Source organism: Trifolium pratense, linkage group LG4 (genome assembly GCF_020283565.1).
Source record: "Trifolium pratense cultivar HEN17-A07 linkage group LG4, ARS_RC_1.1, whole genome shotgun sequence".
Lineage (NCBI taxonomy): Eukaryota > Viridiplantae > Streptophyta > Magnoliopsida > Fabales > Fabaceae > Trifolium > Trifolium pratense.
Genome location: NC_060062.1, coordinates 20,963,783 through 20,979,968, shown reverse-complemented (window position 1 = coordinate 20,979,968; position 16,186 = coordinate 20,963,783). Strand labels below are relative to the sequence as shown.

General features: G+C 33.1%; 1 protein-coding gene across 1 annotated transcript; it reads left to right on the top strand.

The window, feature by feature from the left end:
• The first annotated feature begins 10,258 nt into the window (after window positions 1-10,258).
• Window positions 10,259-13,277, top strand: LOC123923652 (probable serine/threonine-protein kinase PBL2). The gene is made up of 6 exons (XM_045976348.1): window positions 10,259-10,578; window positions 11,534-11,844; window positions 11,950-12,085; window positions 12,210-12,346; window positions 12,439-12,562; window positions 12,648-13,277. Exons 1-6 carry the CDS (start codon window positions 10,524-10,526, stop codon window positions 13,070-13,072), a joined length of 1,188 nt encoding a protein of 395 aa, XP_045832304.1. The 5' UTR covers window positions 10,259-10,523; the 3' UTR covers window positions 13,073-13,277.
• The last annotated feature ends 2,909 nt before the right edge of the window (window positions 13,278-16,186 follow it).

Here is a 16,186-nt window from a genome sequence, read left to right as displayed (position 1 = left end):
GCTACAATTTTGAACTGTTGTCTAAAAGCGTAAATGTTGTAGTGTTGGTACAAGGTTTCCATCGTCATTAGCGATGATTAATCTTCATTGGAGAATCTAGGGGCACACAAAGTGAGTTCTCCTCTCCCAACCGTTTTTTCTCCATACGCATAAGCAATAAATTAAACCTCTGACCACATGTTTAAGAGAATCAAAACCCATACCACTTAAATCGATTTATCGTTTGTTTTAAACCGAAAATAAACGAAAAACAAATTTCTACGAAGAATCGTGGACCCATTACTCAATACTATATAGGACACATTCACACATTTGAATATCAATTTGAGAATGATTATTAAATTATTCTCAAAAGCTCTTGAAGTTATTATAATTCATTTTGGAATTGGAATTGTTTACTGACCTTCATGAAAGCTAAAACACCTTCTCATCGGTCAAATCCCATGTGGTTCAAAACTTACATCATTTCTCTCGCTACCCCGCCTTTCTTTTATACCCTTTGCGGTTTGAAATTTTTTTATCAACAAACTTCAGTTTTTACGAACCGAAGTTTTTAAACATGGAAAAAAAATTCGGTTTATATAAACCGAAATAACATATACGAAGAAAAATTTATGTGAAAATTCGTGTACAGCCACTTGTGGTAAATTTAGCATATCTCTCTGAATATAAGTCGTATGCTAATGATTTTTAATTTAGTGTAAAGAAGACAAAATTTACTACAAGATTGACACCGGAATTGTTAAATTTCGTATAGTATGAGAAAATCTACCTACAAGTTTGAGAAAAGTTTCAGCAAAATGTTGTAGAGATACCTGTGATAAATTTATCATAGCTCTCTGAATATAAGTCGTATGCTAATGATTTTTGATCTATTGTAAAGAAGACAAAATTTACTACAAGATTGATACCAGAATTGTTAAATTTCATTAAGTATAGTATGAGAAAATCTATCTGCAAGTTTGAGAAAAGTTTTTGCTCTGTTTTTGTACCAGTACCCATTATTTGGTCAAATTGAACCAATTGGTTAGTTAACCCTCAAAACAAAAATTATATTTGTATTCTTGACACCCTAAGATTTCCAATGAGTGGTCGTTTACTCAAATCGGACATCGTTTAGTATTTCAAATAAATATTGGAAGTTGAGGGTCTCATGCATAATTTATGCAGGAAATCTGGAAAAAAATTTGGAACACAATATTTCGGTTTATATAAACCGAAATTTTTTAGCATGACAAAAAAATTCGGTTCGTATAAACCGCAATACCCCCAAAGGCAAAAACGGAAATTCAGGGAGTAGAAAAGAAATGCGGTGATCGGAAGAGAAATCATCTAAAACTTAACCTAAATTTTAGTTATTATTGGAATTGGAATACACATATGATCTTATTTATTTTTTGTTATCATGTTATAATTAGATACAAAGTCTTAATTTACCACTTTTTAACACTAATAATTCTTTGTTAGAGAAGGTCAATTTTTTTTCTTCGCACTTAAAAATCGGAGATCGAATCTCTAACTACTTATTTAATAGGTTAAAATTCTTATCAGTTGAAACAATATATTGGCTGATGGCTCATGTTTTAACAATTTTCCTTACCCTCTCTTTCATTGACAATGTCATTGTTGTATACCTTTGTGTATTAATGTGGTCAACGATATATACTAATTAATGAACTAAAGAATGAGAGATATGTCAAAAATAGACAGAGATAATATTAAACATTCAAGAGTACTATTAATGGTTTGTTTTAATTTTTTTTTTAAAGAAAAGACTAATTCTCTAACGTTTCCATGATAAATTTTAGTATTAAATAAATGAGTACTAATTAGCAATAACAAAACAAATGAAACTTAGGATATATAATTATTTATATCACCTTTAATTTTAATAAAATGAGTTATTAAGAGTATAATAAAATTATATAAGTATAAACTACGTGCGATATGCTAGCTAGTGCTTAGTGCTAGGGTGGATAGCCCTATGAGTATCTGGTTTGCCATTCACCATACATTTTAGTCCATGAATATATTGATTTTACATAATTTTATTTATTAAATAGTTAATAAACACTCATTATGTTAAGACCTATTGAATATAAAATTGTAGTCAAGACAAGAGAATAATTGAAAATTTTCAATGATAAAAAGGTGCTTTCACATAATTTTTTTTTTGGTACATTGCTTTCACATAATTTTACTCAAGAGTTTATTAAATATATAAAATATATACTCTATAGTTTTTTTTTACGCGATATATATACTCTATAGTTGTTATTGAATGACCATATAAACTGTCGGGGTATATATATTTTATTCTCTTTAAAAAAAATTAAACCAATCTGATACTCTAAAGTTTAGTTTGAATACCGATATTCTGTAGGCAAAATTTAATGATATCATATACTTTTATTTTCTTTGTGGTTACAAGATATCATACTTTTATATTAATATTAATTTATTTTAGAATAAATTTTGCTTATAAAACATGTGTATCCAAACCAAACTCAAAATTACATAAGAATTTACCATTTTAAACACCGAAAATAATAACTAATACCCACAGAACAAATAATAGTAAAAGAATCTTTAAAGTTATATATTCTACTTTTATGTTATTTCTAATACAAATTTTACTTTTTTTTTTTAGTTTTCTTTATTAGTGCTCCATTAACGATAATAACATGATCATTTTAAGAAGAAAAATGTTAAAAAGTGTCCTTGAACACCAATTAAATATGTTCATAAATTTTTTTTTGATATATTTAAATGTATGTAACTAATACTTTAAAAATATAAAAAATTGTCTTCTCAATATTAATTTTATCCTTTATTTTTTATTTTTGGGTCATGTTAAACAGTGCATCCGATGCACTTGTTAAGCATACCAAAAATAGAAATAAAACATAAAGTTAATGTTGATAAAAATAATTTTTTACACTTTTAATGCATTGAATGCACGAGTTTCAAGACAAAATTTCCTTATTTATGTGCTTAACAAATAACAAGTGTCTCGAAGACATTATTTAGCGTGGCTTAAAAATTTATTTTCACGTTTCCACGTCTCACCGTCTATAATAAATATCGGATGAGGTTATCATATTCTGTGATGGGGTCAAAAACTCAACCATAAATTAAAAGTGGTAGGATCCACATCAAAGCCATTTTGGGGAGCCTTAAAGCCATTCTTCAATCTTTGAAAGTCAAACACTAACATGCTGATTGATGTTTTCTTAAATACTCTCTCCGTCCCAAATTATAAGGGTAAAAATCATTTTCAAGAATGTTTTTCCCTTATTCTAATAAAATTAAATGCAAATTGCATTTAATTTTCTCTCTCTCCCTTTTTCTCAATAAACAACAACTGTTGAGAAAGCAATTCAATCCCTCCAATGCTGCAACAGATGTTGGAGCATCTGTCACAACATTTGTTTTCACTGTTTGTATTGAGTTTGTTACTTGCTTTGCAAGTTAGTATTTGATGTTAGTTAGTTGTAACAGTTAGTTATAACTACTTTGTGTATTGTTGATTAGTTGCTAACTAACTATGTCAGTTAGAGTTAGTTAGCTTGTTTGTTAAGTAATTGTACAATTTGTAACTCTATAAATTGTACCAAAGTCAATAATAAAATCAATGCTTTTGATAATCTCTTTCTCTCATCTCTATCACCCTCTTCCACTCTAACAAGTGGTATCAGTTAGCCTTTAGGTTTTCGATCAATTCCATTCCCTTTACACAGAAAATTCGTTCTTTCTTGTTCCATTGTTCATTAATTCATCACGATGAACAATCACAGTAATTCTTTTCCTGCAAATCTTCCGATTCTAGATGGAAAGAATTGGGATCAATGGTGTGTGAAGATGAATGTCATCTTTACCTATCAAGAAGTTGAAGAAATCATCAGTACTGGGTTTGAGCCTCTTGCAGCAAATGCGACTGAAGCTCAACAAACTGCATTCAGAGAAGTGAAGAAAAAAGATAGTAAGGCTCTGTTCTTGATTCATCAATGTGTAGATTCATCGAATTTTGAGAAGATTTCTGGTGCTAGAACAGCTAAGGCAGCTTGGGATATACTCAGTAATGCTCATGGTGGTGGAGATAAAGTCAAGAAAGTGAAGCTCCAACACCTTCGAAGGCAATATGAATTGCTAGGCATGATGGATAAGGAATCCATTGGTGAGTATTTTACTAGATTGCAGACTTTGGTTAATTCAATGAAAAACTATGGTGAAACTGTATCTGATCAGCAAGTAATTGAGAAGGTTCTCAGAACATTAAACCCTCAATTCGATCACATAGTGGTAGCAATTGAAGAATCCAAAGATCTTTCCACAATGACTGTGAATGAACTGCACAGTTCACTTGAGGCACATGAACAGAGGCTTCAAGAAAGGAAAGAAAGGAAAGATAACAAGGCAAATCAAGATCAGGCTTTGTATGCAAAGAATGGAGGTTCTTGGAACAAGAATGGTAAGGGAAAGAATAAATGGAATAAGAATAAGGGAAAGAGTGATGGCAGTCATGATCAGAATCATCATAATGGTGAGGAGGATCATGCTGAATCTTCAAAGAATAAAACTAAGAATGGTGGAAAGAAAGGTGATAAGAGCAAGATTCAATGTTATAGTTGTGATAAGTGGGGTCATTATGCTTCTGAGTGCAGAAGCAAGGGAAAGAAGAAGCAAGAGAATGAGGCAAATCATGCAAGACACAATGATTCAGATTCAGATGGTGTTTTGATGATGGTGACTTCAAATTCAGAGAAAGATACCTCAAAGCTATGGTACCTTGACACTGGATGCTCCAACCATATGACAGGTCATCGAGATTGGTTATTGGAATTTGATGAAAATTTCAAAAGCAAAGTGAAGTTTGCAGATGACAGCACTATATCAGTAGAAGGCAAAGGCAAAGTGATGGTTCAGAGGAAGAATGGTAATCACACTTTTGTCACTGATGTGCTGTATGTACCATCTATGAAGCACAACCTGTTGAGCCTTGGACAGTTACTTGAGAAAGGGTTCAATTATTCCACAAAAGATCACAGCATTGAAGTATTTGACCCTAAGAACAAGTTGATTCTGAAAGCTCCATTGTCAAAGAATAGAACATTCAGAGTAAATCTTCAAGCTTCTGCATTTCAGTGTTTTTCAAGTTTGATCACTGAAGATGAGAAATGGCTGTGGCACTACAGGTATGGACATTTGAACTTTAAAAGTTTGAATCACTTGTGTAATAAGAAGATGGTTGTAGGGTTACCACTGATTCACACACCAGAAAAGTTGTGTGAAGGTTGCTTTGTAAGCAAGCAACCCAGGAATTCATTTAAGAGTTCAGTGTACTCTAGGTCAAAACAACCACTTGATGTAGTCCATTCTGATGTGTGTGGACCAATTGAAGTTCCAACTCTAGGAGGAAGCAGATACTTTATGACTTGTGTTGATGAATTCACCAGAAAAGTCTGGATTTATCTGCTGAAAGAAAAGAGTGAAGTATTTTCAATGTTCAAGAATTTCTGTGTACTAGCTGAAAGACAAAGTGAAAATAAGCTAAAGGTACTCAGAACTGATGGAGGTGGAGAGTACAATTCTAAGGAATTTCAAACTTACTGTACTCAGAAAGGCATCATTCATGAGGTAACAGCTCCCTACACACCTCAACATAATGGTTTAGCAGAAAGAAGGAATAGAACTCTGGTCAATATGGCTAGATGTATGTTGAAGGGTAAAGGTTTACCAAAGTGCTATTGGGGTGAAGCTGTCAACACTGCAGCATATGTGTTGAACAGGTGTCCTACAAAGAGATTGAAGGATAACACACCAGAGGAATTATGGACAGGTCACAAACCAAGTGTGAAACACTTGAGAATCTTTGGTTCACTGTGTTACAGACATATTCCAGATGAGAAAAGAAGAAAGCTAGATGATAAAAGTGAAAAGCTGATTTTCATTGGATATGATGCTACAGGTGCCTACAGAATGTATAATCCCAACAATAAGAAAGTTGTGATTAGCAGAGATGTGATTGTTGATGAAAAATCACAATGGAAATGGAGCTCAGAAGCAAACACACAAGTCACAATGCAACTGGAAGATGGAGTGAATGATGCTGCAATCACACATCAACCAGTAGATAATCAAAATCAAGGCACACATCATGAAGAAGATATGCATACATCAAGTGATGATGATGATAGAATTCAACTATCATCAGTGCCTGCTCAAGCTCCAAGGAGATCAACTAGAAACAAATTTCCCTCTGTCAGGCTTAATGATCATGAAATCACCTCAGATAGTGCAGTGAATGAAGATGGTGACTTGGTACACTTAGCATTCATGGCAGATGCTGAGCCAATTAACTGGAAAGAAGCTGTAGTAAGTTCAAAGTGGAATGCAGCAATGAAAGAAGAACTCCATTCAATTGAAAAGAATCACACATGGAAATTGGTTGAGCTACCTCCACAGAAAAAAGCTATTAGTGTGAAATGGGTGTTCAAATTGAAAAAGGATCCAGATGGCAAGATAGTGAAACACAAGGCAAGGTTGGTTGCAAGAGGATTTCTTCAGCAAGAAGGAATTGATTACACTGAGGTGTATGCACCAGTAGCAAGAATGGAAACTATCAGGTTAGTGATTGCAATAGCCAGTTCATACAATTGGTCACTATACCATATGGATGTAAAATCTGCTTTTCTCAATGGTCCATTGGAAGAAGAGGTTTATGTACTGCAACCACCTGGGTTTGAAATTGCATCAGAAAAGAACAAAGTGTATAAGCTTAACAAAGCTTTATATGGCCTTAAACAAGCTCCAAGAGCTTGGAATAAAAGGATTGATGAATTTCTGCAAAAGGAAGGTTTTGTGAAGTGCACTGTTGAATTTGGTGTATACATGAAGGGAAGTGATATCTCAGATGCTATTGTCATTTGCCTGTATGTAGATGATTTGCTGATTACAGGTCACAGCACAACTAGCATTGAGAAATTCAAGGGGAGATTGAAAAGTGAGTTTGAGATGAGTGACTTGGGCAAACTCAATTACTTCCTTGGATTAGAATTTCACTATGCTTCAGATGGTATTGTATTGCATCAGAGAAAATACATTGAAGATGTATTAAAGAGATTTCAAATGGAGAATTGCAAAGCAGCTGAAACTCCAATGGATGCAAATTTGAAATTGTCAAAAAATGAAGATGAACAAGCAGTAGATGCTACTTTGTTCAAGCAGGTAGTTGGCAGCTTGAGGTTCATCTGCAATACAAGACCAGACATTAACTATGCAGTGGGCTCAGTAAGTAGGTTCATGAGTAAGCCTAAAACTTCTCACTTGATTGCAGCAAAAAGGATCCTAAGATACTTGAAGGGTACACAGGATTATGGTCTAGCTTTTCCAACAAGCAACAGTGAAACTCAAATTGAACTTGAAGGTTTCTCAGACTCTGACTGGTGTGGAGACAAAGATGATAGAAGGAGCACATCAGGTTACTGGTTCAGGTTCAGAAATTCACCTATCTCATGGTCTTCAAAGAAGCAGAACATAGTGGCATTATCTAGTTGTGAGGCTGAGTATGTAGCAGCAGCACAAGCAGCTTGTCAAGCAGTTTGGCTTGAATCCTTACTAGAAGAATTGAAGATCAACTATGTGAAGCCTATGAGATTGAATGTTGACAATAAATCTGCAATCAGCTTGGCAAAGAACCCCATTGCACATGGAAGGTCAAAGCACATTGAAACCAAGTATCACTTTCTAAGAGACCAAGTCAGCAAAGGCAAACTGAATGTGATGCATTGCAGGACAGAAATTCAAATTGCAGATATCCTTACCAAGCCACTGAGGGCTGATAGGTTCAAGGAGCTAAGGAGCATGTTAGGCGTTGTGAAGACAGAGAAATTGAATTGAAGGGGAGTGTTGAGAAAGCAATTCAATCCCTCCAATGCTGCAACAGATGTTGGAGCATCTGTCACAACATTTGTTTTCACTGTTTGTATTGAGTTTGTTACTTGCTTTGCAAGTTAGTATTTGATGTTAGTTAGTTGTAACAGTTAGTTATAACTACTTTGTGTATTGTTGATTAGTTGCTAACTAACTATGTCAGTTAGAGTTAGTTAGCTTGTTTGTTAAGTAATTGTACAATTTGTAACTCTATAAATTGTACCAAAGTCAATAATAAAATCAATGCTTTTGATAATCTCTTTCTCTCATCTCTATCACCCTCTTCCACTCTAACAACAACCAATAAAAATTGGTTTTACATCTTCCTATGCAACTTATTCCAAAAAAAACTCACAAAAACATATTTCAAATTATCATGTTTTACTTTTTCTTAATAAGTGTGATTTTTTTATTTTCCCTTATAATTTGGGACGGATGGAGCATGTGATTTTTAGTTTTTTTACACAATCCTTAAATATGTGATAAATAAATATTAAATAGGCATTTTAAGTTTTTGTTATAAGTATTAGGGACTTGGATCCTCTCGATCTCATTTTTTATTAATCTCTCTTAATCAACAAATTCTAACTTTCAAAATAATCTAAATGGTCAATTTAGTTCTTTAAATTCATCAAATACCAATTCTATCATTTAAATTAAGTTGGGATATCAACTCCTTAAATAAAATCTCTCTTAGTACTTCGAGAGTTTAATATGTCGTAATACTTAGTGGACCAATAATCGAACATTTTTTTGGAATACAAAGGGGTCTAAGCCCAAAAAGAAAGACTAACAAGAAATTAATTGGGGGAAAACAACACCCCTAGCATCATCAGAAACACACTGAAGGACCACCGTCGATGGATTCATATAAATTTCCCTTGTGTCCTCGTAAGGAGCAACCTTTGTATATGATAAAAAGTTTGGGCCAAAGTCCATTTAAACTGGACTTCAATTTAAAGGTATGTATGAATCACCCCTTAGCGATCAACCATTGGCTGCTCAACGAAATTATCAGTCATTCCTCCATGAGCAATATATGTTGGGTTCTAGAGAGAGTTCGAAAATCATCGACATTAAACACCCACTACATCTCCACACAAAATAACTTTAAGACATTGCATTTATGAATCATGTCACTTATAAGTTATATATGTTGTTCAACGGTAAAAAAAAAAGTTATATGTTGTTCAACTTTCATTTTTCTAACTCACATTTACCACACAATAAAAAAAGGTCACATTGTTCTGACTATCTCCCATGTACTCACCTCAATTTAAGACGAATCTTAGTGTTTAAGTATTTGTATATGGCTTTGTCTAACATGCACCACTTGATTAAGTGGTGCATGGTGCACAAGTCTTCCATATTTTTATAACGAATACGAATTTTACAAAATTCACCGTTAGATAGAAAGTTTATATCGTTTAGATCATTCATAAATTTTTTAAATTTTTTTGAAAATCATTTGATATGTTATTGAGACCCATCAAGATTAACGGTATTCAATAAAAATCCATAAACCGTTAATTTTGACGGGTCTCAATAACATATCAAATGATTTTCAATTTTTTTAAAATTTTTTATGGATAATCTATACGATATAAACTTTCAATCCAACGATGGATTTTGTAAAATTTGTATTCGTTATAGTGTTTTTGATGACTTGTACATGGTGCACAACTTGAGTCACTTGTGCACCATAGACTTTGCCTTTGCATATATATATATATATAACCTCCCCAATCGAGGAGCTCCTGCCTCCGCACTCCCATCACTTTGGGCGTCATTCGAGATCACCTTAAATCAATTACTTTAAGAGCATAAATATCGGTTACCTTTTTGCGTTTCTACACTGATATAAATCAGACCATGTCAGAGTAACACCGATAATTACCTTTCATTGCCGTTCATAAAGTAAAGCACGTCCTTCTGCACATCGACGTATCTTAAGTGCCACATAGGAGGCATGTATTTGTTTTATTTTTTTTCTTTCCAACAATTGACAAACTATGTGAGAAATATTGTGGGCCATGTGGGACCCATTTTAGAGTGTTTGATGAGTTGTATGTATATTTAAAAAATGTAGTTGAGTTGTTTAAATAATTGGAAAGTGTGAAATAATATAAAAAATTAAATGAGACCCATTTAAAAAACTTAAGTGAATTTAATGGATGTGGGTGCTCTAAGAGAATAGTTTCTTATTGCCGTCACGAAATCTAAATTCCCAAATAAAAAATACAAAAAAAATCTTCTAAAGTCAAACTGAAAAAACTATGTGTAATAATTATAGTTTGTTTGAACTAGTGGCAACTTCCATTCCCTTGACTACGCTGTTTCCTTATCACATCATCCATTTATTTCTTCACTTTTCTCTATCTATTGAAATGATCATAGCGTGGACTTTGTCTTATTGCCTCACACAACACAACAAAAAACAACTTCATATTTGTAGACTTTTCATAATTTTTATTCACATACACCCTTTTCTTCATTCTGTGTTTTTCCTTCATAAGTTTTGTTGTTCTTGTTCTTCCTTTAGGATACATAACAATAACAAAGATAGAAGAAAAGAAAAAACATAATTCATCATGGGAAATTGTTTCAGAAAACCAGTTTGTCATGTTTCTTCAACAACTTTATTTGGTTAGTTTCTTCTATTTTTTATTTTTTACTTTTTTTTACATCACTTGTTTTGTTTCCTCTTTGATAACACTTTGTGTTTGTGTGTTTTTTTTTTGTTCTCTTTTGTTTGTTTTTGTTTTCTTAACTTTTGAATGAACACTTCTTTTCTTTATTTGCTTATATTCCCAAAAATGAATCATTAGCTTTTTAGGATTGAAATCATGTTTGTTAAAATTTAGTAAATGAAAAATGATTATTATGAGACTTCTTTGCCGTGATTTTGATTCTAAATAATTTTGATTTTTTCTTCTTCTTTTTTGGAATGGATTGAAATTATTTGTATTTTTCTTTTACTTCTTAGTTCATAGATGCTCCAAATGAGCTAGTTTTATTGTAAAAATGGGCTATAGACCTATAGTTCATGACTGATATTTGTTCAGCAAGAAACATTTAGTTTATGCTTTTTTTTTTTTTTTTTTTTGAAACGGCCGATGTTAGTATGCTAATTTGTTAGTTTTTGCTGAAGGTGGTAATCGAACCTGATTTGTTAGTTGTTATTAAGTTGGTTCAACTAGTAGGATTGTTTGGCATGTCCTTCTATTGTAAACCAATGTTGTTAGAACCGGATCGGTCAGTTCAATTAATTGAATCGAGAATCAATAAGGCTACCAGTTGATTCTTAGCCCCGTAGAACCGGTTTGAACCGTAGCCTTTTTAAAAATAATACTAATTATTTATTTATTTATTTATTTATTTATTTGTCATCTAGTTCGCGCGCCCGGTGTTGAACCACTTAAATCATGAGCTAGAAGTTTCACCGGTTCAATCGCCCGTTGTATCCCACTATGTTAAAATTTACATTTTGTTTACCATGACAGCAATGTCTTTAGATTATATTCATAATTTGGAGCAGAGTTGAAGTGCTGATTCATTCTCTGCATGATTATTGATATTCTTATCATTCATCTAATCTCAGGAAATACAAAGCCTCAAAGTAAGACAAAGCAAACTTCAAATTCTCCTGATGAAAACACCGAATTGAAAACTTCAGCAACAAATGATGACGTATCCGTCTCCAATGATGTTAAGTCTTTCAGCTTCAATGATCTAAAAGAGGCGACTAGGAACTTCCGGCAAGAAAATTTAATTGGTGAGGGAGGGTTTGGTTTTGTCTTCAAAGGATGGATAGATGAGAACACCGGCGCTCCTACAAAACCAGGAAATGGAATTGTAGTTGCCATTAAGAGGCTTAAACCAGAAAGTTTTCAAGGTCACAAAGAATGGCTTGTATGTTCAACATAAACTCTTGTATCAAACTTTATTTTGTTTACAACACTCACACATACTACACCGACCACTTGCGTTATATTCTTCTACCGATTTTGTTTGCAGGCAGAAGTTAATTATCTAGGCCAACTTCACCATGAAAATTTGGTGAGGCTTATTGGTTACTGTTCAGAAGGGAAAAACAGGCTTCTAGTTTATGAGTTTATGCAGAAAGGAAGTCTGGAAAATCACTTATTCAGAAGTAAGTAATATATTCACTCTCAAGGTCTATTTGATTTACAAAAAAATTAGTACAAATGTTTTTGTGCCAAGATGAAACATAATTTCTTTTCATATTCATTAAACTTTGTTTTTCGTTTCTGCAGAAGGTGTTCAACCGATTTCATGGATGACACGGATCAATATTGCGATTGGTGTAGCAAGAGGACTAGCATTTTTACATTCCCTTGATGCAAATGTTATTTATCGCGATTTAAAGGCTTCCAATATCCTACTTGATTCGGTATGTTACTCTCAAAACTTGACTTGTAGATCCAAGATGACTACAGCTGCTGTTTTGCATATTCTTAAAGAGTAGCGCTGAAATTTATGTAGGATTTCAATGCAAATCTCTCGGATTTTGGCTTAGCAAGAGATGGTCCAACCGGAGATAACACTCATGTTTCAACTCGAATTATCGGAACTCATGGTTATGCTGCACCAGAGTATGTAGCCACAGGTACATTTTTCATTTGCCTTACCAATTTTTATACTTTTTATGGTTATATATGTCCGAGTTTTCTAAATGTGTTGAGCCTAAACAGGTCATTTAACAGCAAGGAGCGATGTATACAGCTTCGGCGTTGTCTTGTTAGAGTTACTAACAGGACGACGTGTGGTTGACGAAGATAGACCTGGATACTCGGAAGAGACGCTTGTGGATTGGGCAATGCCTTTTCTAAGTGACAACAGAAGAATATTGAGAATCATGGATACAAAGTTAGGTGGTCAATACTCGAAAAAAGGAGCACAAGCTGCAGCTGCACTTATTCTAAATTGTGTTAATACTGATCCTAAACATAGACCAACTATGGTAAATGTTTTATCGGCATTGGAAGCGTTACATTCGTCAAATTCATTTCCAAGGACACCAAAATCTGGAACTGATAATCATCATCATGGAACCAAACATTCTAGTCATCATCATCATTCACATAAGTCAATTACTAATAATAATAGAAAACATTGAGATGCTTTTATACTATACTGTAGTATTATGGTTGGCTGTTTCATTATGGAACGAAGGGAACAATTTTCATGTAGTTATTGAGAGGTATCACACTATGCTTATGCAGCAACATTGTTAGCTGTCTTAGACAGCTATGGATGAAAAAGCTTAGACTTATAATTTTTAGACCATTATAATCATTAAATATTCATTCAATTTATAGATATAGACGTTGCATAATTTTTGGCATCAGCATTGTCAATTGCAAACTTGGTTTTACCAAGTTTTCCAGACAATCTTCCAACAGCGCGAGACAAGTGATCGGCACGAAGTGTCTTAAGCATGAAAGCATGTACAAAATCTGCACATTTTTTAAGGTTACTGATATCAGGCGTAACACGCCGATAGGCCTTAATTAGTTTTCAACACAACCATAGTCACGTCATTTGCAATTCACTTTGGTACGTGGTGTAGTATAGGTTCGCGGTATGCGAAATGAGAAGAATTTGCTACGTATATATAGGAGTATAGAGCTACGGTACGCATTGGTTTGCAGTAGTAATACTACCTCATTAAGTAGTATATTTGACTTACCAAAAACAAAAATTGGTAGAGTGTTTTTCTTTTCGTAAACGATGGATTGATTGATAAGAAATATAAGTTCGTACCATTGGATTAATTTATTTTTGAGGTTATGCAATATAAATTACTCCCTCAGTTCCTTTTTAATATATCTTTGGAAAACTTTTTTTTTGGTACATAACATATATATTTTTTTGTACATAATATATTAAATTTATTAGAAAGAAAAAGTGCGTGAAAAAAAAAAATTTATTGGTAAATTAAAATAACGGTATAAAAAGAGGATAAAGTGCAAAAATACACTTTCTTAATTTATTTTTTTTTCTTTCTAAAACGACGAGTAATAAGAAACGGATGGAGTAATATTTATTCATTCAAATTAATAGACTAAATCGATACAATATAAATTCAAAATCGATAAAAACAAGAAAGATGAATATGTGAATATTATATTGTACTCAAATGTCCCAAATATTCATGTCTATTACTTCCTCCGTTTCAAATTACTTGATTTTTTAGAAAAAAAACAAGAAATTAAGAAATTGTATTTTTGCACCTTATTTTCTTATTATACTCAGATGACAGTCAATTATATGATGTTTTTAGTAGTAATTTAGGTAGTTTTAATAGCAAGTGAAGCCCAAAAGCAAGCAAATACTTGGAAAAGTGAAGTTACTTGGCCCAGAAGCAAGAAATGTGGAAAAAGCAGTAAAAAAGGGCAAAAATGTAATAAAGCAGCAAAACCATCGTACCCACGATGAATCCTGGCGTGGCACGATGAGAAGGCGGTTAAATTGAAGAAAATCTGCAACAAATATTTTCCACCGTATCACGATGGCTTGTCATCGTGGCACGATGATGACTTGAAAAGCACGCAGAAAATCCTGAAGAAATCTTCCATCGTACCACGATATGATCCATCGTGCCACGATGAGGCAAAAATACACGCCATCGTGGCCACGATAGGTGCGATGGACGCGCAGAAAAAACACAAACCCAGCTGAAAAACTATAAATAGAGTCTTCTTCCTCCACTATTATTCATTCCAAAAATATTCAGAGACATTGAATATTCACTCTAGAGTTAGGAGAACTCTAAGGAGGAGGCAAGGAGCCCAAAGAACTCCAAGGCCAATAAGGTTCTTTTCTTTCTGTCTTTGTAATTTATTTTTCCTAGGTTAGGTAGAGTCGAGGAACTCCCTTACTAATGTTTGGTTTTGTATTTTGTACAATTTGGGTATAAATTCAATTGCTTACTGATTGCAAACTCTTTTATTGTCCGGTTTTATATTTATTTTAATATTGATCACATTAGAATAAAATCTAAGGACCTAGTGAATATCACATAGGAAACAAAACTAGTAATCCCGAACGAAGGACAATATGCTAGGGCCAACATGAGACCATTAAATTCAGTATCTGAGGTCTTAGTATAGGATTAGAACGCACGATAATTTCTACCTGAATAGAGTTATAACTAGTTAGAGGCACACGTGACGGCTTATGACACATGGAGTCACTAAGGTAATGATACCAACGTTTTTAACCACCAACTAGGCTCTGCACAGTTTGTAATAGAAATAAGAAAATATATTGCTTCGAACCTATTTTCAACACTAATTCCTGTTAGGGGAAACAAGAGAATAACCACCAAACAGGAGTAAGGGAGGGATCCGATCACACTTAACCACCCCGTGTGATCACACACACACCATTTACTTTTCTGTCATTTAATTTCTGTCTTTAATTTCCTGTAATTTTCTATTACCCACAAAGATACCCTTTCAAACAAACAAAGCGAAGACAACTGTTCATATTCCTAAGCGAAACTAGTAACCTTGGCACAATCCCTGTGGAGAATGATAAACTTATCACTTTCTTACTTGGTAGCAATTCTGTGCACTTGCAGAACCACCGTCATACCCTTATTTTAATTCACCAATATTTTTTTTCACACACTTTCTCTTTTCAATAAATTTAATATGTTATGAACCAAAAAAAAATAAAAAAAAAACTTAGTAAAAAAAGCAAAAAAGATACAAAGAAGTTTAGTTAAAAAAATACAATAAAAAGATTTAAAATAAGGAGGGTATAATAGACAAAATATAACATAAATTATCATAAAGACAAGTAATTTGAAAAAAAAAAATTCTAAAAAGTCAAGTAATTTGAAAGGGAGAGAATAATATGTAGAGTTGATGACACCAAAATCAATAATTGATTCTGCAACACTAGATTAAAACTATTCTTTCAACCTAAAATAATTAAACACTATATAAAAAAGGATAAATCAAAACAAACGTCGCACCCAATGAAATCATATAAAATACGAGCAAAACACTTAAATATATACTAGGGTGGAACCCGTGCTTTCGCACGGGTGGACCAAACACAAAGACAAACTTAAATAAAATCTAAAAAATAATAGGTGAACAATGAAAATACAAAATTCAAAAACAAATATAAGAAATGAATACAATAGCCAAGACACATTAGGTAATAACATGGAACCAACACCCAAGCAAGTATACGTGTGAGTCACATTTATTTATGT

Bases quoted from the DNA above. Each gene is read 5' to 3' on its own strand.
- LOC123923652 (XM_045976348.1), top strand. From the start codon at position 10,524: ATGGGAAATTGTTTCAGAAAACCAGTTTGTCATGTTTCTTCAACAACT. The intron at 10,579-11,533 runs GTTAGTTTCTTC...ATCTAATCTCAG, and splicing joins TTCTTCAACAACTTTATTTG to GAAATACAAAGCCTCAAAGT. The intron at 12,563-12,647 runs GTACATTTTTCA...GAGCCTAAACAG, and splicing joins ACCAGAGTATGTAGCCACAG to GTCATTTAACAGCAAGGAGC.